The sequence below is a fragment of the Mobula birostris genome, chromosome 3 (genome assembly GCF_030028105.1).
Source record: "Mobula birostris isolate sMobBir1 chromosome 3, sMobBir1.hap1, whole genome shotgun sequence".
Taxonomy (NCBI): Eukaryota; Metazoa; Chordata; class Chondrichthyes; order Myliobatiformes; family Myliobatidae; genus Mobula; species Mobula birostris.
In genome coordinates this window covers 26,298,963-26,321,083 of record NC_092372.1, presented here as the reverse complement: position 1 = coordinate 26,321,083, position 22,121 = coordinate 26,298,963, and the positions used below count along the sequence as shown (strand labels likewise).

At 42.7% G+C, this 22,121-nt stretch overlaps 1 protein-coding gene across 6 annotated transcripts in view; it reads left to right on the top strand.

The window, feature by feature from the left end:
• arid3c (AT rich interactive domain 3C (BRIGHT-like)) overlaps positions 1-22,121 on the top strand; it is a 585,351-nt gene that overhangs the window by 522,608 nt on the left and 40,622 nt on the right. For all 6 annotated transcript variants that reach the window (XM_072252368.1, XM_072252364.1, XM_072252363.1 and 3 more), the window contains exons 4-5: positions 4,639-4,822; positions 20,993-21,237. In XM_072252368.1, the coding sequence (XP_072108469.1) occupies positions 4,639-4,822; positions 20,993-21,237 (429 nt within the window). The remainder of the gene's footprint in view (positions 1-4,638; positions 4,823-20,992; positions 21,238-22,121) is intronic.

The window sequence follows — 22,121 nt, the reverse complement described above, 5'->3', positions numbered from 1 at the left end:
AGCATTCCACAACTCACTAACCCTAACTGTATGACTTTGGAAAGTGGGAGATATCCAAAGCACCTAGAGGAAACTCACAAAGTCGTGGGAGAATGTACAAACTTCTTACAAACAGTAGTGGGAATTGAACCCCGATCTTACAACTGGCACTGAAAGTGTTGCACTAAGCACTATGCGACTGTGCCAGGCGCTGCCTTAACCCCACCACGAAGCTTTATGGGTTGGAAGCCATTTTGTATTGATGTCATCGGAACGTGGCAGAAAGTTGCAGGAAAAGGTCATTCAATTCCATGAGGTAGCTCCACCATCCAAAAAATCTTGGCAGATCTTCTACTTCAAATGTTCTTGCTTCATCTCCATATTCTTTGATTATCTTAATATCCAGAAATGTATCAATCTTTGTTTTAATGATTTAGCCTCCAAGTTTCAGCCAGTAGAAAATTCCAAAAGTTTATTGAATCAGTATCAGAACCAGATTTATTATCAGAATCAGAATCAGGTTTATTATCACCGGCATGTGACAGGAAATTTGTTAACTTAGCAGCAGCAGTTCAATGCAATACATAATATTAAAAAAAGCACAAAATACAATAATAAATAAATAAATAGCAGTATACATATATTGAATAGATTAAAAATTGTGCAAAAAACTGAAATACTGTATATTAAAAAAGTGAGGTAGTGTCTAAGTGTTCAATATCCATTTAGGAATCCGATGACAGAGGGGAAGAAGCAGTTCCTGAATCACTGAGTGTGTGCCTTCAGGCGTCTGTACCTCCTACCTGATGGTAACAGTGAGAAAAGGGCATGCCCTGGGTGCTGGAGGTCCTTAATAATGGATGCTGTCTTTCTGAGACACCACTTCTTGAAGATGTCCTGGGTACTTTGTAGGCTGGTACCCAAGATGATGCCGACTAAATTTACAACCATTGATATATGTTGTGAAATGTGTTGACTTATTGCACCAATAAAGTGCAATTCATAAAAATACCGTGTTTAAATAGGTAGTACAAAAAGATCTACAAAATGAGAGCATAATAGCGATGTACTCTTCATGGTCTCATGGACCATTAGAAATCTGTTAGTGGAGGGGAAGAAACTGTTGAGTTTATATCTTTAGGCTCCTGTACCTCCTCCCTGATCGTAGTAACGAAAAGAGCACATGTCCTGGATAGTTGGGGGGTCCATCTGACTTCTTGAGACTTTTGAAGAAGTTCTCGAAGGAAGGGTGGCTACTGCCCTTGATAGAGCTGACTGAGCTTTTTATTTGTGCCCCCATACCAGACAGAGCGCGACCATTTAGAATGTTCTCCATGGTACATCTGAAGACATTTGCCAGAATCTTTGACGTCATACTAAATCTCCTCAAACTCCGAATGAAGTACAGCAGCTAGTGTGCCTTCCTCACAATTGCATCAATATGTTGAACGCAAGATAGGTTCTTTGAGATGTTGACACCTGGGAACTTGAAACAGATCACCCTTTCCACTGCTGATCCTTCAATGAGGACTGTTGTGTCTTCCCCTGACATCCCTTCCAGAATTCCCCAATCAATTCCTTGGTCTTACTGATGTTGTTGTGACACCTCTTAACCAGCTGATCTATTTCACTCCTGTATGCTCCCTCTTCACCATCAGACATTCTGCTGATAACAGTTGTTTCATCAGGAAATTTCGATGGCATTTAACCTTGTGCCTAGCCACAGAGTCAAGGGTGTAGAGAGTAAATTACGTAGCAAGTGAAGAAATCTCTCTTTATTTCTGTTAGTTCTTACTTAGATCCATAGCTCCAGCCTGATTAAGACTAGGATCTTCCCTCTGTCTGATTTATCTAGCTCTCTAAGAATTTTGTAAACATTAATAAATATACAAACCCTAATTCTTCTGAACTATGAAGAATACTCCTAGTTAACTGAAACTCCTCTTATATGAGTGCACCCCTTTAGAGGAAATATATGTTTTGTTGATTAAAGATTTGCTGTATTTGCCACATGTACATTGCAACATGCAGTGAAATGTGTCATTTGCATCAAATCAAATCAGTGAGGATTGTGCTGGGCAGCCGGCAAGTGTCACCACGCTTCTGGCACCAACAGAGCTTGCCCGCAACTCACTAACCCTAACCATACGTCCTTGGAATGTGGGAAGAGTACACAGAGGCAGCCCACGCAGTCACCAGAAGAACTTAGAAAACTGCTTAAAGACGGCGGCGGGAATGGAGCACCGATCAGTGATTGCTAACGACGGTGTAAGGCAGATTAAGGATGATTGAGCGATCTGCCATTTTGCTGCCTCCAAGTGGGTTTCAGGAGGCGAGTGTCCTCAAGGTCAAGAGGTTAGAGACAGGGCGCGAACCAATGATCGACCCCATTTATTGCCGATCTCACTGACTTAAGTGCTGAGGAAAATTTGAAACATCGAGGCAAGTGTGGAAGGCAAGTGAGTGATCTGCACCATTTACCAGCCACTCACCCGCTGCTGTTGGAGGAGAGTGTCTGCACGTAATGGTCTCTCTCTCTCTTCCTCTAACTCACTGCTCCTGAGGGGGAAGGCCCCAACATTCGAATGAACTCTCCCTCAATTCTGTCGGAGGACGGTACCAAATGGGTCTGTGGTTTATGGACAGTAGTTCAATCTTGTGTTTTTGTGTTCTGTGCTTTCGCCCGTTCGTTCTTGTTGCTGTTGGCGCAATTTTTTTTTGTTTACGCGTGGGGGGAGGGGGTTTGATGCTCTTGTTGCTGTTTGTGCAATTTGTTTTTTTTGCGCCTGAAGTGGAGGGTTGATGTTTTTCTTTAAGCGGCTTCCCTGGTGTTTCTTTGTTTCGTGGCTGCCTGGAAAAGAGGAATCTCAGATTTGTATACTGTGTACATACTTCGATAATAGATGTACATTGAACCCTGAAAGTTCTGCCATTTATAAATTCAACATTTTATTTATCAGTGGGAGTTTCATTACAGATATGTGATTGGCTTGCACTTGTGCACAATATCAGACCAGCAGAGTTTTATCCCTTTTGATAATATTGGCAGAATCTTGGTCTACTACTGACGGATTTGATCAGACTGAAGAGGCATTTTCCACAGGTTATGTTATGCCAGCACATGTGCTATAATAATGCAAATAAAGTGTATAAGTGACCCTCACATTCTAGATATTTGGGTAACGGAAACTTGCCCTTCCTGAATTCACAGATCACTGACTAATATTATTTGAGCTATTGAATCAAGTTCACTCTTGCAGAATTTATGTGAAACCAAAGTAAGTAAATGCGAGCACAAGAGATTCTGCAGATGCTGCTAATCTTGAGCCACAGACACAGAACTTAGCAGGTCAGACAGCATCTATGGAAGGGACTAAACAACAAACTTTCACGCCGAAATCCTTCATGTGGATTAGAAATGAAGAGGGCAGAGGCCAGAATAAGAAGGTGTGAGGTGGTGGGGGGGGAATGGGAAGGAGTAAGGGGAGAAGGAGCTGAAATACCAGAAGTTAGAGAAATCGGTGTTCATACCATCAGGTTGGAGACCTCACATTTGGCCTCATCATGGCAAGAGAGCCCAAAAATGAACATGTCAGAATGGGAATAGGAAGTCTAATTGAAATGGGTAGCCATCAGGAGACACGAGGAATTCTGCAGCTGCTGGAAATTCAAGCAAAACACATCAAAGTTGCTGGTGTACGCAGCAGACCAGGCAGCAACTTTGATGTGTGTTGCCATCGGGAGATCCTGCTTTTTGCAACAGGCAGAGCAAAGGTGCTGTGATCAAGTGCTCCCCCAATCTGCATCAGGTCTCACCGATGTAGAGGAGGCCGTACTGCAGCACCAGATACAATAGATGACACTGAAAGACTTGCAGGTGAAGTGTCGCCTCACCTGGAAGGACTGTTTGAGGCCCTGAATGGGGGTGAGGGTGGAGGCTTTGGGACAGGTGTAGCATTTGTCCCAGCTGCAGTGATAAGTACCAGGAGGGAGGTCAGTGGGGAGTGAAAAGTGGACAGACTTGTTTTCCAATTTCTGTTTGTGCAGTTGACATGGTTTCACATGACTGAAAGTCGTAATATGGACAGGGTTTGTTTTTAGGAATGCAAGCTCGCCCCACCCCCCCGTAATACAGGGGTCACCTGGATAATAATTTTCAGAAAATAAATGATCCAACAATGATTGAAGCAAAGTATATAGCTAAATACCTGGTAATATTTGGCCTGATCTATCTATCCATCTCTCTCTTGCGCTTTCTCTCTCCCTCACTCTTTCCCTCTTGCTCCCTTTTCTCTTTTTTTCTGACAAATATTTGAAGATTTCAATTTCCAAATCACGTCTTTGTTGATTTTATCTCCCATTCTTCTGTGATTTGGTGAACCTTGATCCATGACCTTTCACTTTGCCTTTTCAATAATATCAAGTATCTGCTCCCCTTTAAAAGTTATTTTAAAGTGAACACAGCAGAAATTCTTTGATTTATTATCTCTGTAACATCAATACGTTGGGAAGAGGAGTGAATATTTTTTTCTCTTTTTGACAGAAAGTGAACAATTAGGTGTTTTACTTAGTCAAATTAATTAGCCTATAACTGCGGGATGTCTGTCGATTTGTTGAAGCTAATGTAATTGATTGTGGATATTTTTTTCATTTACACAGGGACACCAGTGAATCGGATTCCCATCATGGCTAAGCAGGTGTTAGATCTGTACAGTCTGTACAAGCTTGTCACTGAAAAAGGCGGCTTAGTGGAAGTCATCAATAAAAAGATCTGGCGCGAAATCACCAAAGGCCTCAACCTCCCTACCTCTATTACCAGTGCTGCTTTCACCCTGAGAACCCAGTAAGTAATGCAAACATGTCTGGCCACTGATTTTACAATCCAACATATTTGCCAAGGATCATAATACAGAAAGGTCAGCTGTGGCTGTACGATGTGTAATATCTCTGGACTGAGAAACATAGCTTTCTGTTCTTGCAGTATCAGAGCAGACTCGACTGGTCAAATGGACTAATTCTAATCCTATATCATGTAGTCAATGGTCAATCATCTCCAGAGACCCTCTCATGTGGGGTCAGGGGCAACCAGAGAACAGGTGACATTCAGGGGGCACATGGAGAGATAAGAGTCTGGGCATATGGTTCCTGACAATGGCAAAGCCATTTTCACTCATCTACAGTCTGTGGGCTTTGCTGGCAAAGCCACCAATGGTAGTCCAGCTCTGATCGTGGCCTCTTCCTTCAATCTGGATTCAGCGAAGAGCTAATTACACTTCGTGAATCCAGAGTCACTTTTCAGCTAGATGTCAGATTTGCTTCTCTTACTAACATTTACAGACCATTTATGTTTCATGACAATTTGTCCATTGTTAGCTAAGATAGACTGGAGTCAGTTATCAAGGATGTGATAACAGCACATTTGGAAAGCGGTGAAATGATCGGACAAAGTCAGCATGGATTTGTGAAAGGAAAATCATGTCTGACAAATCTCATAGAATTTTTTGAGGATGTAACTAGTAGAGTGGATAGGGGAGAACCAGTGGATGTGGTATATTTGGATTTTCAGAAGGCTTTTGACAAGGTCCCACGCAGGAGATTAGTGTGCAAACTTAAAGCACACGGTATTGGGGGTAAGGTATTGGTGTGGGTGGAGAGTTGGTTAGCAGACAGGAAGCAAAGAGTGGGAATAAACGGGACCTTTTCAGAATGGCAGGCGGTGACTAGTGGGGTACCGCAAGGCTCAGTGCTGGGACCTCAGTTGTTTACAATATATATTAATGACTTGGATGAGGGAATTAAATGCAGCATCTCCAAGTTTGCGGATGACACGAAGCTGGGTGGCAGTGTTAGCTGTGAGGAGGATGCTAAGAGGATGCAGGGTGACTTGGATAGGTTGGGTGAGTGGGCAAATTCATGGCAGATGCAATTTAATGTGGATAAATGTGAAGTTATCCACTTTGGTGGTAAAAATAGGAAAACAGATTATTATCTGAATGGTGGCCGATTAGGAAAAGGGGAGGTGCAACGTGACCTGGGTGTCATTATACACCAGTCATTGAAAGTGGGCATGCAGGTACAGCAGGCGGTGAAAAAGGCGAATGGTATGCTGGCATTTATAGCGAGAGGATTCGAGTACAGGAGCAGGGAGGTACTACTGCAGTTGTACAAGGCCTTGGTGAGACCACACCTGGAGTATTGTGTGCAGTCTTGGTCCCCTAATCTGAGGAAAGACATCCTTGCCATAGAGGGAGTACAGAGAAGGTTCACCAGATTGATTCCTGGGATGGCAGGACTTTCATATGAAGAAAGACTGGATGAACTGGGCTTGTACTCGTTGGAATTTAGAAGATGGAGGGGGGATCTGATTGAAACGTATAAGATCCTAAGGGGATTGGACAGGCTAGATGCAGGAAGATTGTTCCCGATGTTGGGGAAGTCCAGAACGAGGGGTCACAGTTTGAGGATAGAGGGGAAGCCTTTTAGGACCGAGATTAAGAAAAACTTCTTCACACAGAGAGTGGTGAATCTGTGGAATTCTCTGCCACAGGAAACAGTTGAGGCCAGTTCATTGGCTATATTTAAGAGGGAGTTAGATATGGCCCTTGTGGCTAGGGGGTTCAGGGCGTATGGAGGGAAGGCTGGGGCGGTGTTCTGAGTTGGATGATCAGCCATGATCATAATAAATGGCGGTGCAGGCTCGAAGGGCCAAATGGCCTACTCCTGCACCTATTTTCTATGTTTCTATATTTCTATGTTATCAATATCAGCACTTTAATTGAATTTAAATGGCCAGGATTTAAACTTAGTTCTCTGGTTTACTAATCTGTAGTCCTAGGGCAAGCAGTGTATTGCAGAAACTCAGAGGAGGAGGTGCTAATTAAAATCATTGCAGGTTGGAGAAATCACCCATCAACATGATATGTATAATGTTCAAACCCCAAAGACACCAGATTTCAATTTAAAATTGAAATATAAAGACAGAATGTAAAAGAGGAAAGATAGATTAATATTTGTAGTGAATGTATTCTTCTCAGTTGTATTGAAGAAAACCACATCAAGGATTACACACTCTGTGGCCACTTATTAGGTACACCTGTAAACCTGCTTGTTAATGCAGATATCTAATCAGCGAATCATGTGGCAGCAACTCAATTCATAAAAGCATGTAGACATGGTCAAGGGGTTCAGTTGTTACAAAACAAGATACAGACAGACAGGAATGTGATCTAAGAGATGTTGATGGTGGAATGATTATTGATGGCATACAGGGTGGTTTGAGTATCCCAGAAACTGCTGATCTGTGATTTTCATGCATGACAGTCTCTAGGGTTTACAGAAAACATAACAAGAAACAAAAAAAATCTAGCGGGTAGCTGTTCAGTGGGTGAAAATACCTTGTTAAGGTCAGAAGAGAATGGCCAGATTGGTTCAAACTGACAAGAAGGTGATAGTATCTCAAATTACCATATGTTACATCAGTGGTGTGAAGAGGAGCAACTCTGAACACACACTTGTCAAACTTTGAAGTGGATGAACTACTGCAGCAGAATATCACAAACATACACTCAGTGGCCATTACATTAGGCACAGGAGGTACAAATTTATGGATGGGATGCCATAGTAGCGTAATGCATAGTGCTGCCCTATTACAGCACAGGACGTAGGAATTCAGAGTTCAATTCTGGCGTCCTCTGTAAGGAGTCTGTACGTCCTCCCTGGGGAACACATGGGTTTTCCCCGGGTGCTCTAATTTCATCCCACAGTCCAAAGACATATTGTGTAGGTTAATTGTTCATTGTAAATTGCCTTTGATTAGATTAGGGTTGAAATCGGGCCTCGTCAGGGTTGCTGGGGTAGTGCGGCCAGAAGAGTCTACTCCATTTGTATCTCTGAGTAAAAAATAAATACATTTTATTGAATGTTGTGCCTCCAACCTTTCCTGTTTGTTTTACAGTATGTTAGATTACTTTTTTTGCTCAATCTAAATTGGAAATGGTATTCATTAGGTTAATACAAGGAGCCAACATCCAAATGACCTTCCATACAAGCAAAACAAGAGTCGGCAGCTGTATTTTACAGAAATATCATTCTATATCAGTAGGGAGAGAGGTTGGTGGGCATGTGAAAAATACAGAAGTAAATTGTAAAATATCAGGCAAGGTCAAGGACAAAGAGGCCCATTAATCCTCATTACAAGCCGTCACTTCCCAGCCTGACAATCATAGCATTGTGCTAACCTGCTGTGCCACCAGCCCGCCCGATGAAAAGTAAATAAACTGCAGATGCTAGAAATCGGAAATAAAAATGGAAATTTTGGAAATGCTCTGCAGGCAAGATAGAGAGAATAAACAGAGTTAGCACGTCAGGTCAATGACCCTTCATCCGAGTTTGGATTTCGGGGGCAACTGTATGATTGCAGTTTCATTGTTCATTTGCTCTTGAACCTGTATTTTACAAACCTGAAGATTTGATCCTGGTGGAATCGATACTAGACCTTCAGTGGGTATGCTTTTGGAGCTTAACGATCTCACCAATTAGAACAAAATGGCACTTGAACCCAGCTCAATGAATGGTTGTTATGGAATAATTTGGGATGTTCTTTCAAATTAGTGAGCGGTCAATATACGTACTTAGACCTCTGTTAGTTTGGTACAAGATCAGGATTAGCAAGTTCCAGATTCTGAATATTTTCTTTGTTGGCCAAAAAAAGTAAGAGACAAGCTCTATTAAGTAATAACAAAGCAGTCCGTGAGAACCAATATGTATAAATCAGGAGCAGGCCAGTCAGTCCCTTCACCACTCAGTAAGATGATGGCTGATCATTTACCTTAGATCCACTTTTCTCATCTAACTCCAGGTCATTGTTGTCTAATATTCTATTGACTTGGTATTGGTTTATTACTGTCACATGTACAAAGATACATAAAAAGCTTCACTTGCATACTGTTTATAGAGATCAAATCATCGCACAGTACATTGAGCAAGGAAAACGTAAAACAATAACAATGCAGAATAAAGTTGCAAAGTCAACAAAAAGTGCAGTATTTGTCAACATGGAGCAGAGAGCGAGTTTGTGAAGCCGGTGGGAGCAAAGGAAGTTGGGAATGGTGAAGGTGGAGTGCCACCGGGGGGTTGTGGGACAGGTGGCAGAGAAGGTGTGCCAGGGGCGGGGGTTTGGTGCGGGTGCAGACACACCAAATGCTGAGACACCAGGCAAGGTCATTTGATTCCAAGCAATTGGTTTATTGATCATGTGTCTCTGGTGTTTGCCACTCCCTCCCTCTCCCTCCTCCTTTGCACAACCACGATTCCGCTCTCCCTGCCCCCTTCCCACTTTCAGTCCACAATAGAGACCCATACCAGAATTAGGTTTATCATCACTCACATATGTCATGTGTGTGTGTGTGTGTATAAATATATATATATTTATATTTATATATACATTGCACAGTACTGTAGATTACAACATTCTTGCTCATGTGTACTTAATGGGTCCCTAATTCCCTGTTTGCTCTCAACATAATTTTTTTAATTATACCGATACATTTCCTACCTTGCAATGTGTAGAAGCATTCCATGATCTATTGGATTTTGGACATTGATATCTAGTATTGCCATAGCTACCTTTTTCAAAACCCCAGGAAGCAAGCCATTAGGTCATGGAAATTTATCACCTTGCAATCCTATTAACTTTCTTCAAATGTTTATTCATTGCAATTGTCCACTATTTCTGGAAGTTTTTGCTGAGTCTTCCACCAAAGCAAACAAGAAGTTTAAAGAGGCCATTTTGTTGTGTTCTTTCTAAACAAGTCTATAACCTTCTACCAGCTCTGTGATATCTACTGCAAAATCTGTTTCAAATCTTATGAACTAATTTACCATTTTGAATGGTTGAGAAATACTGGTACATCCAGTCCACTTATTGCCCTACTAGACCCCAAACAGCAGTCATCACTGTCGGCTATACAGACAAAATGCTGGAAGAACTCAGCAGGCCAGGCAGCATCTATGGAAAACAATACAGTCAGGCTATTGTTGGCTATGTTATAAATGTTGTAATCTTCAATTGCATGTTTCCTTCAACAACAATTGCTGGCAAGTACCCACTTCCACAGCCAGATTCACAGGAAAAGAGTCAGGGATGGTGACCACAGGACCATTTAGTTCTGTGCCATGGTTGGGGGGAAGTGGATAGTTGGGTGCATGGAAGCCGATGGATGGGTAGGCCTCTACGCCAGTGAGACAGGATGTAAATTAGAGGCTGCTTTGTTGAGCACCTCTGCTTCATCCACTACAGGCAGGATTTCCCAATGGCCAACCATTTCAATTCCATTCTCATTCCCATTCCAACGTGTTGATCCATGGCCTCCTCTACAGCCACGATGAGGCCACTCTGAAGTTGGAGGAACAACACCTCATATTCTTTCAGGGTTACCTCCATTCTGATGGCTTAAACATCAATTTCTCTAACTTAATGGTAATTTTTCTCCCTTCCCCCATCTCTCTTCCCATCCCTCATTCTGTCTTCCCTTTTCACCTGCCTCACCTCCCTCTATTGCCACTCCTCCTTCCCTTTCTCACATGATCCACTCTCCTCTCCTATCAGATTCCTTCTTCTTCAGCCTTTTACTTTTTTTCCACCTATCACCTCCCAGCTTCTTACTTCATAACCCCTCTCCCCAGCCACCGACCTCCTCCCTCAACCGGCTTCACCTTTCACCTTATCCTGCGTGCTTGTACCCCTTCTCCTCGCCCCTCCCCGTACTTCCTTCTTCTGGCTTCTTCTCCCCTACCTTTCCAGTCCTGGTAAACGATCTTGGCCCAAAAGATCAACTGTTTACTCCCCTCCATAGATGCTGCTTGACCTGCTGAGTTCCAATGCTACTATGAAAGGGCGGGAGTATGGCCATCGAGTGACGAATATCCAGACGGAGGAGAGGAGAACGTCGATGGATGCGTAGGAGTGGTGGGGAGGGCACATTAGGAGCCTGCACTGTCTGATACTCCAGAGAGACACATCAGTGTCTGGGGGCTCGGGAGATGAGTATTATGACCGTGGGTGAGAGCTGTCAGAGCATCACCAGAGGTGGTAATTTTGGTGAAGGTAAGGGGCTAAACCTAGACAGGGGTTCCAGTGCAGTACTGCCCTGGGAACACCAGGCCTTCCTGGGAAGCCCAATGCTTGTGGTTCCTGAGGTAACATTGGGATTGGTATCGGTACGTTATTATCACACGTACCAAGATACAGTTGTAACTTACTTTATTGAGATACAGTGCAGAGTAGGCCCTTCCATCCCTTCAAGCTGTGCTGCCCAGCAACATCTGATTTAACTCTAGCCTAATCACGGGACTATTTATAGTGACCAATTAACCTGCCAACCAGTATGTGTTTGGACTGTGGGAGGAAACTGGAGCACCCGGCAGAAACTCACGCAGTCACGGGGAAAACGTACAAACCCCTTGCAGACAACAATGGGATTTGAACCCGGATCCCTGGTACAGTAAAGCATTGTGCTAACCACTACGCTACCTTGCCACCCCTTGTTTGCATTCAAACATAAAAGAGAATGTCTGGGGCGGGTGGGATCTTTGAATATGCTGGCTGCTTTAATGGGGTAGCAAGAAGTATAGTTCAGAATCCACAGAGCTGGGAGGGGCACTGGGGGTGGGGTGCAGGTGCCTGTGATGCGCTGAGCTACGTCCACAACTCTCTGCAGTTTCTTGCAGTCACGTGCAGAGCAGTTGCACCAAGCCGTGATGCATCCAGATAGGATGCATTCTATGTTGCATCAATAAAAATTGGTAAAGGTCGATGGAGACATGCCAAATTTCTTGGCAAGGACCAGGACCATGATTTCCTTTCAGTGCTTGAAAAAGAATGCTGCTCAGTAAATGATGTGTCCTATCATGAGTGAGGCTGGGATATTTTCTTTCAGAAGAGAACTCTGAGCAAAGATTTGAACAAAACATAAAGTAATATTGAGGGATCTGCTGAAAGAGTCTAATGAGAAACTGAAGGGTTCAAGGACCAGAGGTCACAGAGTATAAAGGGAAAGACAATTATTAGTGACAGGAGAAAAAACTTTATTACTTAGCATATGCTTGGAATGTTGTAAGCACTGCTCACAGATGTGTGGAGGCATGTTTCATTGTGACCTTCAGCAAGGAATTCTGCAAGTAAATAATGAGGAAAGATTTGCAAGGCTACAGAGAGGGAGCCAGTGGGTGGAATTAATGAATTGCTCAGAGACAATATGAATACAATGAGCCAAATAAACCTCCATACATGCCAGGACGAGGCCCCCATTCATCGGAGTCAACCATGGATGCTGCTTCCCAGCATCGAGCCTGGGCAGTAAAATATGGAGAGCAAGCTGTTGCCCATGTTGAAAGCTCCCCCTCTTCACACAGCTGATGGATCAACAGGAACAGCAGAGACCGATGCAGTTTGGCACCAGCAGCATCACAGCAGTTGCCAATCAGTGTTGAACTCAATGTGGGACTGCCTTAGGGACTCCAGCTCCGGATTTTCCTTCAGAGTTTACCTCCTAAGCCTTCTGCATGAGTGGGTGTAGCCGCAAGGCAGCGGAGGTTTGAGATCAGAGGTTTCCTTCTCTAGATGAGCTGCCAACCACAGCCTATAAGCCCCACCTACCTGAAGTGACCGGTTTTAAGGCACCAGTAACTCACCTTTGGCCCTTCTCCTGTCAGTAGAAATGGTTCTGCTGGGCATAATAGCTGAACCACACATGAAGACCAGGAGTTGGACTTGGTTGTTAGAGGCTATTTGAGATGCACACCATTGGAAGCATTTAATAAGTAGTGGGAGCTTATTCACACTACCACCCCCAGCTATGACAAACTTAAGGAATATGCCACAACTACTCTTAATTCTATGTGCATTCCTCAATCAGAATAGAGTTAGATTGATTCCTCAAATGGGGAATTAACAGATTGAGCAGATTGGGCCTAAACTCTTTGGACATGAGAAGAATGAGAAATGTTCTCATTTAAATATCCAAAAATATCTTGCAGAGTTTGATCGGGATGATGGAGGAATGTGTCTCCCTGTATGGTCTCAAGTTAAACAATCAGCCATTCAGGACAGAGTTGGAAATAAATTTCATCACCCTGAATCTTTTTGACTATTGACTGCTCGGAATCTACTACCCAAGATGTCTGGAGGATCATTCTTTAATGCCAATCAACTCTAATACGTTTTATTAGATTCAGCTGTTGTCCATAAGGAATTTGTACATTCCAAAGTCGTTTTGGTTTGTTTGTTGATTTAGAGGCATGGGCTATTTGGTTTAGAATGACCTGTTACCATGATTTATTTCTAAATAAATAAACAAAATATCCTTTGAGTATAAAAATAATGTAGGAAAGCACAATTATTAAGCAAAAACAACTTCCATCCCCAGACTGATATGAAGGTCCATGGCCTCTTCTAATATCACGACAAGGCCAAATGCCATTGGAGGAGCAACACCTCATATTCAGCCTGGGTAGACTTCGACATGACGGCACAAGAATTGATTTTTCTAACTTATAATAACTTCCCACTGTTTCCCCGGCAATCACCCCCAACTTCTGCTTTTTCGCATTCCGGTGGCCCTCGCACCCCTTCTCTTCTTTTCCCCTGGTCTCCTGACTTGTCCATCACCTGCCTCCAATTCCCCAGCTCCTTCCCTTTATTGCACTGTCCTCTCCTATCAGATTCCTTCCCATTCAGCCCTTTGACTCTTCCCTTAGTTTCTCAAATCATTGCTTTCCATCATCCCTCTCCCACCCAACTATCTTCCCTCTCACATGGTCTCACCTATCATCTACCAGCTTGCAGTCCTCTTCGTCCCCTCATCTTCTTATTCTGGCTTCTGCTGCCTGGTCTGCTGAGTTTCTGCAGCATTTTGTCTGTGTTGCAAAGGTAGAAGGTAAGTTACGAATAGCAGAGACGGCACAAGGAACAAAAGGGAGAATAAAATTACACCTGTGTGAATCCCTCCAGCATCTGGTGACCCTGTGATCTCTTTCTCAGCGGATGATGCTCAGAACACCTTGCAAGGTATCAGGCCCTGATGGTATACCTAGTAGGGCATTGAAAATCTGTGTCAACTAACTGACAGGAGTGTTCAAGGACATCTTCAGTCTCTTATTGCTACAGCTGAAGGTTCCTACCTGCTTCAAAAATGTGACAATCCTACAGTGCCCTGAAGAGCAGGGTAAGCTTCTTCAATGACTTTCGTCCAGTTCCACTCAAATATACCATGATGAAGTGCTTAGAGAGGCTGGTCAGGCCCAGAATCGGCTCTTGCCGAAGCAAAGACCTGGACCTACTGCAATTTGCCTATCACAACAATAGGTCTACAGCAGATGCAACCTCACTGGATCTCTGTTCGGCCTTGGATCATCTGGAAAGTGGCAATACCTACCTCTGGCTGCTGTTTATTGATTACAGCTCAGCATTCAACACAATTATACCCGCAGCTCTGATCAATAAGCTTTAAAACCTGGACCTCTGTACCTCCATCTGCAACTGGATCCTTGACTTTCTCACCAGGATTCCACAGTCAGTGCTGAATGGAAATAACATCTCCTTTCGCTGACAATCAACACAACCTCAAGGATACATGCATCTCATTGCTCTAATCTTTCTAGACACACAACTGTGTGGCTAGGCACAGCTCAAACATCATCTATAGAGTTGCTGATGTCACAACTATTGTTGGAAGAATATCGGATGGAGACGAGGAGACGTACAGGAGTGAGAGAGATTAGCTGCCTGAGTGGTGTCTTAGCAACAACCTTGCACTCAGTGTCAGTTAGACCAAGGATTTGATGGTGGACTTCAGGAAGGAGAAGTTGGGGGAACACACACCAGTCCTTATTGAGGGATCAGTATTGGAAAGTTGTAAGCTCAGCAAGCTCCATCATGAGTACTAGCTTCCCCAACATCAAGGACACCTTCAAAAGGTGATGCCTTCAGAAGACAGCAACCATCATTAAGGAGCCTATTACCAAGGACATGCCCTCTTCTCATTCCTACCACCAAGGAGGAGGTACATGAGCCTGAACACCCACACTTAACATTTTGGGAACTGTTTGTTCCCCTCCACCATGAGAGTTCTGAATAGCCAATGAGCCCATGTACTCTAGCTTAATATTTTTTTTATTTTCTCTTTGCTCTCTTTTTGCCCTACTTATTTAATTTAATTTTTTTCTATTTCCAATGGATTCCAGTGAACTGAGACACATCGGAACCAGTACATTTTGGCTCAATTAAACAGCTGCCCCAATTAGCCAAAGTTTCATGGAAATATTTAAAAAACTATAAACAGGACAAACTGCAATTTAACTGAGTAATAAATTATGTATTTAGAAACGTAGAAAACCTACAGCACAATACAGGCCCTTCGGCCCACAAAGCTGTGCCGAACATGTCCCTACCTTAGAAATTACTAGGATTACCTATAGCCCCCTGTTTTTCTAAGCTCCATGTACCTATCCAAAAGTCTCTTAAAAAGACCCTATCGTATCCGCCTCCACCACTGTTGCCGGCAGCCCATTCCACGCACTCACCACTCTCTCTGCGTAAAAAACTTACCCCGACATCTCCTCTGTACCTACTCCCCAGCACCTTAAACCTGTGTCCTCTTGTGGCAACCATTTCAGCCCTGGGAAAAAGCCTCTGATTATCCACACGATTAATGCCTCTCATCATCTTATACACCTCTATCAGGTCACCTCTCATCCTCCGTCACTCCAAGGAGAAAAGGGCGAGTTCATTCAACCTATTCTCATAAGGCATGCTCCCCAATCTAGGCAACATCCTTGTAAATCTCCTCTGCATGCTTTCTGTGGCTTCCACATCCTTCCTGTAGTGAGGTGACCAGAGCTGACTACAGCACTCCAAGTGGGGTCTGACCAGGGTCCTATATAGCTGCAACATTACCTCTCAGCTCCTAAATTCAATTCCACGATTGATGAAGGCCAATACACTGTATGCCTTCTTAACCACAGAGTCAACCTGCGCAGCTGCTTTGAGCGTCCTATGGACTCAGACCCCAAGATCCCTCTGATCCTCCACCCAGCCAGGAGTCTTACCATTAATGCTATATCCTGCCATCATATTTAACTTACTTCACACTTACCTGGTTTGAACTCCATCTGCCAATTCTCAGCCCAGTTTTGCATCCTATCAATGTCCCACTGTAACCTTTGACAGCCCTCCACACTATCCACAACACCTCCAACCTTTGTGTCATCAGCAAACTTACTAACCCATCCCTCTGCTTCCTCATCCAGGTCATTTATAAAAATCACGAAGAGTAAGGGTCCCCGAACAGATCTCTGAGGCACTCCACTGATGACCGACCTCCATGCAGAACATGACCCGTCTACAACCACTCTTTGCCTTCTGTGGGCAAGCCAGTTCTGGATCCACAAAGCAATGTCCCCTGGGATCCCATGCCTCCTTACTTTCTCAATGAGCCTTGCATAGGGTACCTTATCAAATGTCTTGCTGAAATCCATATACACTACATCTACTGCTCTTCCTTCATCAATGTATTTAGTCACATTTAAATGAAATACAAAACAAATTAGAATTCCAGAACTACTGCTGGTTGTCCATTGTATCTGACGAAGACAGAAAACCTGTGCAGGAGAATTTTTAAAGTGGAAAAGCCTTTGCACTGGGGCAGTTCTATTCCCTCGACCTTGAAATCCAGATGCTAGTAGGATGAGTAGGTGTCACAACTGGGGACTTCCCTGGTTACAGTGGATGGCCATGACTTCTGTGTCTTGTCATGTGATTCGCTCTTCACATACCAATTCAGAACCACTTTCCTGGCCATTGGATCTCTCTGTAGGTCTCATCCACCCAGTCCGCCGGAACGGACTTCACATGCTAAGACAGGCATGTCCCTATCTCACTGGGGTATGAGACCCACCAGCTACCCTCATCGGGTTTAGCCCACCCACTGAGGTGGTGAACTGGGTGTGGCCACTATCGCATGAACCGGCTAATTGAAGCCACAGATGAGAGATGAGGTGAACGAAGATAACATTCAAGATGATTGTCGAGACCTTCAAATTTTTCATAGTCCCTAATTTGTTGAAGTAGTGAAATTGTTTCATTTCTTTTGCAGCAATCTCTGCCATTTCTAAGTCTGAATGCTTGGAACCGCGACAGTCAGACAGTTCTGAATTCTCTTACTGCTTATTTCTTGCCAGTTATCAGTGACAAAAATAACTGCTTTTTGAATACAAACACATGCAACTGACAGTATTTAAAAACTGCTGTCTCTAAGCACGATGTAGTGTCGAACGACCACACAACGTGCACACAACTGATACTACTTAGCAGCAGTTCAGCAACAGTCTCCTGCTACAATTAAATGGCATATCATCCCAAGTAAATGAAGGGAATCCCAGGCATTTTCTTGATTTCTTTTTGTTCTTTAAGAGTTATCCCAAGTAAGCAGCTGCCCCATTTAACCAATGATCCAGTTAACTGGAATCCACCATAGAGTTTCCTTATTGTAATTTGTATTTTTTTTACTATTATATATTGCACTGTACTGCTGCCACAAAACAACAGATTTCTCCATATGTCGGTGATATTAAACCCGATTCTAAAGTTCATGGCTGACTGGTGTTTCTATTTCTCCTGTTTGTATGTTGAAGCATAATATTGAAGTATTCTGTTGAACCTATAGAGTTACAGATTGGACTAGATGGGCCAATGGGCCTGTTTTCTGTGTTGTAGTGCTCTATGACTCAATTAGCATGTTTTCCTTTACTATTACAATGCTGTAAAAGCAACCAATAGTTCAATTTCCAGGTGAAATTTCCTTAAAAAATCTTTTAGAGGATCACTATCAAATGTCTTCTGAAATCAAAGTGACTTTAGAACATAAAGCAGTATAGTACAGATCCTTCAGCCCATAATGTTGTGCTGACCTTTTAACCTACTCCAAGAATATTTAATACTTCCCTCTCACAAAGCCCTCTGTTTTTCTTTCATTCATGTTCTTACCTAAGAATTTATAATCTTTATTTGCTGGTTTATTCCTCTTTCCTCTCCTGTCAGATTCCTTCTTCTTCAGCCCTTTATCTTTTGCACCTCTCACCTCATAGTTCCATCATCTCGCCTAACCCACCCACGCATCAGCCCCTCACCTGGTTTCACTTATCACTTTGCAGCTTGTATTCCATCCCTTCCTCCGAAACTTCCTATTCTGGCTTCTTCACCCTTCCTTTCCAGTCCTGATGAAGAGTCCCAGCCCACCCAGAACATCGATTCTTTATTCCTCTCCGAAGATGCTGCCTGACCTGCCAAGTTCCTCCAGCAATTTGCGTGTGTTATGCTGGATTCACAGCATCTGCAGATCCTCCCATGTTTATTTATCTCTCCTTTCCATGGCCCTGTAATCAAACGAACACAGTAAGATTTCTGTATTTCAGTATATGTAGTTTCCTGTTCTCAAGTAATTTTGTAACCTGAATTTTATCTGTAATCCTTTAATGTCTGCATGTTATAAGGCCAATTAAATAATGTTCAGCTGAATTTCCAGCTTTGATAACCTGAGTGGAAAGATAATGGTCAGGGGATTAATTGAACAATTATGGTCTTTTTCACAATGCTGCTAATGTTCTGGCCATATCAGCAGAAGAAGTCCATCTGGTCAGAATAGCAGCCCTGTATTTAGTGGTACTGCCTCACTGCTCTGGGGACCAGGGCTTGATTCCGAACTTATTTGTGGAGCTTGCACGTTCTCCTCAATGAATTATCTGTTTTGAATTTCCACCTGGTTTCTTCCCACATCCCAAAGATCTGCTTGTAGATTAATTGGTTACTGTAATTTACTGCTCAATGTAGGTAAGCAACAAAGAATCAAAGAACAGTTGACAAGGATGTGAGAGAGAATAGGTTGCAGGAGTGCATCTAATTGCTACACAAGTTAAAGTGATATGGTGTACTGGCCTTCAGTAGTCGAGGGACAGATTTCAAAAGATAGTGATAATGTTGCAAATCTCTAAGGCTCTGGTCTGACCGCATCTGGAGGACTGTGTTCATTTCTGGTCGTCTCATTATCGGGAGGATGTGGAAGTTTTAGAGAAGGTGTAGAGGAGATTTACCATGATGGTGCCTGGGTTAGAGAACAGCTCTAATGAGCAAAGGCTGAGTGAGCTAGTGCTTTTTTCTTTGGAGTGAGGGAGAATGAAAGGCAGCTTGATGGAGGTGTATATGATTATAAGAGGCATAGGTAGAGTGGATAGCTAGTGGCTTTCTCCCAAGGCAGCAATGGCCAATACATTTGTTTACCGTGATTGAAGGAAACTTCAGGGGGGATATCAGAGATAGAGTTTTTACACAGAGAATGGTAAATGCCTGGAATGCACTACCAGGATTGATGGCAAAATTTAAGAGACTATTAGATAGACACGTGGATGAAAGAAAAATGGAGAGCGAAGGGCAATGTGTGAGAGAGGCATTGAATTGATCATTGAGTAGGTTAAAGATCCGTGCTGTATTGCACTGCTCTATGTTCTTTGTTCAATGATCTAACTATAAGGAGAGGATTGTTCTGCTGGGAGCTGCTCAGCCTGGACCTGATGGGCCAAATAAGCTCCTTCTGTGTTGTAGTCTACATAGCCATAGAATTCCATTGAGGCATTGCTAATATTTATGAATTGGATTTGTCGACACAAGTCCAGTTTTTCTTTGAAATGCTTTGAGTTTTCTTGCTTGTAAGAACATAGTACATGATAAATAAGAGTAGGAGAAGGCCATTTGGCCCATTGCATTTGCTGCACCATTCAGTCAGATCATGCCCGATCTGGCCATGTGTTCAGCTCTACCTAACTGCCTTCAAAAGGTCATGTCCAGTATCTATTGTGCATAATCCTTCACTGAATATTGAGTAAAAAGTTTTCTTCTGAATTTGCTGCTTCCTCCTGTTTAGCAGATTCAAGGAGAGGAGATGAATAGACAATGTTCCAAGCAGACACATTTGTCTCCTGCCAAACTGGCAAGCAGCCCATTTCCTTGTGGATGGAGGGGGAAGTGGAGGGAGGCACCAAGTTTGAAGAGCTGCACTAAAGATCTTTTGCTCACCCAGAAGCTGACTTTGTTCAATTAGACTGACCTATCACAGGAGCTCAAATCCTTACTGCCTATTATCATCAACCACTGAAGCTAGCTTTATACAGCCTGAAGGAGATTGTGCCGAGATGCTTGTAAGGTTAGGATAATGGTTTTGTGTTGCAAAAGTTTAATGAGATAGTTTGATGCTATGCTTATGTTTATCTGCCTCCAAGGTGTCTGGTTTTCAGTAGATACAAAAAATCACAGCAGCCTCTGTATTTTTTCAAAGTTTCAAAATAAGTTTATTATCAAAGCATGCGTAAGTCACCACGATTTACAGTACATTTATTATCAAAGTGTGTGTGCAGTATACAACCTTGAGGTTTGTCTTCCCACAGATAGCCACGAAACAAAGAAAATCTACGAACCCAATTTAACGAAAAACATTAAACCCCCAACGTGCAAAAAAAGAACAAATCGCGCTAACGGCAAAAAAGCAAGTGAAAAACACAGAATGCAAAATAGCAAATCACAAAGACACCGAAAGAGTCCAGGTATATTCAGTTCAGCTCAGTTCAGTTCAATCCATTTCAAACCATATACTCCCCCTGAGATTCGTTTTCTTGCAGACACTCAGGGTAGAACAAAAATACAACAGAATCAGTGAAAATCTACACTCGAAAACTGGCAAAAAAAAAACAAGTGCATAAGAAGACAAACTGTGCAACTAAAAATAAATAAATAAATACTGAGGACAAGACTGTAGAGTCATTGGAAGTGAGTCCACAGGTTGTGGAGAGTGAAGTTATCCTGATGGCTGAAAGGTCATCCCAGAAGTGAATGAAAATGAAGAAATGTGATAAGTCCGAATTATCTTTATGTTGTTATTTGTTACCTAACTGTTTTTAATTTGCCTTCCAGATACATGAAGTACCTATATCCATATGAATGTGAAAAGCGAGGTCTGAGCTCGCCTGGAGAACTCCAGGCAGCTATTGATAGCAACAGGCGAGAGGGCCGAAGGCAAAGTTATGGATCTACAATGTTTAATTACTCCCCTGTGGGGACGCCTACTATCTTATCCTCTCCCAAGATACAGATGCCCACTATAGCTATATCCACTCATAATGGCAGCCATATTAGCCACGGACATTCTATAAAAAAAGGTACGGTGTTTTTCAATGTTTACATAATGAAGTTCTGTTGAAATAGATTGATGAGATTTTTTAAATTTTGAAAGCAGAAATATCAACTTGTAACTTTGTTTTTTCATTGACATGATGAAAGATCGCGTGTTCTCAAGGGCTTTCTGTCCCTTGAGTTAGCCATTTTAAATGTGTTTACTGATATGTGAAAGATTTGCTTTGTGGGTTCTTTTGTACCAAGTGTTGAACTCAGTGATGAGGATGATTCAGGGGAAGAGAGTGTATGTTTGCGATAAGCACTCGTGCCATCAAAACTGCAAAGCCCTTGAATCATGTTTCTTTTTCTTTCCTGCAGTGTCAGCCATTTTATTTATCTTCCTTCCTTCCTTCCTGTATGCTGGCGAAGTTTCAGTGTGGTCAGATAATGGGCACAGCAGCTTCAAACCATAGTGTGGCTTCTTAGTTGTTGTCAGTGATTAGTGTTTTTTAAGTGTAATTTCTAGAGGATAGGAAATGAAACATTTTGAGGAGGAGTTCAGATATTGGGATATGCTCTTTTCTCATTACAATAGTCAGGGAGGAGGTGCAGGAGCCAGAAGACTCACACTCAATGATATAGGCACAGTTCCTTCCCCATCATCAACAGATTTCTGAATGGTCCATGAACCCATAAGTTTATGAGAGGCATAGATAAGGTATAGGTAAGAAGTCGAGAAGTAGAAAACATAGGTTTAAGGTGAGGGGAAGGATTTAAAGGGGATCTCAGGGACAAGTGTTTCACAGAGAAGATTCAATGTTCAAAGTATATTTATTATCACAGTACATATATGCAGAGACAGAAGCAATTACATTGTTTTAGAAAAAAAACATTTGGAGAGTTATGTGGATCATTCAGAGTTACAGAG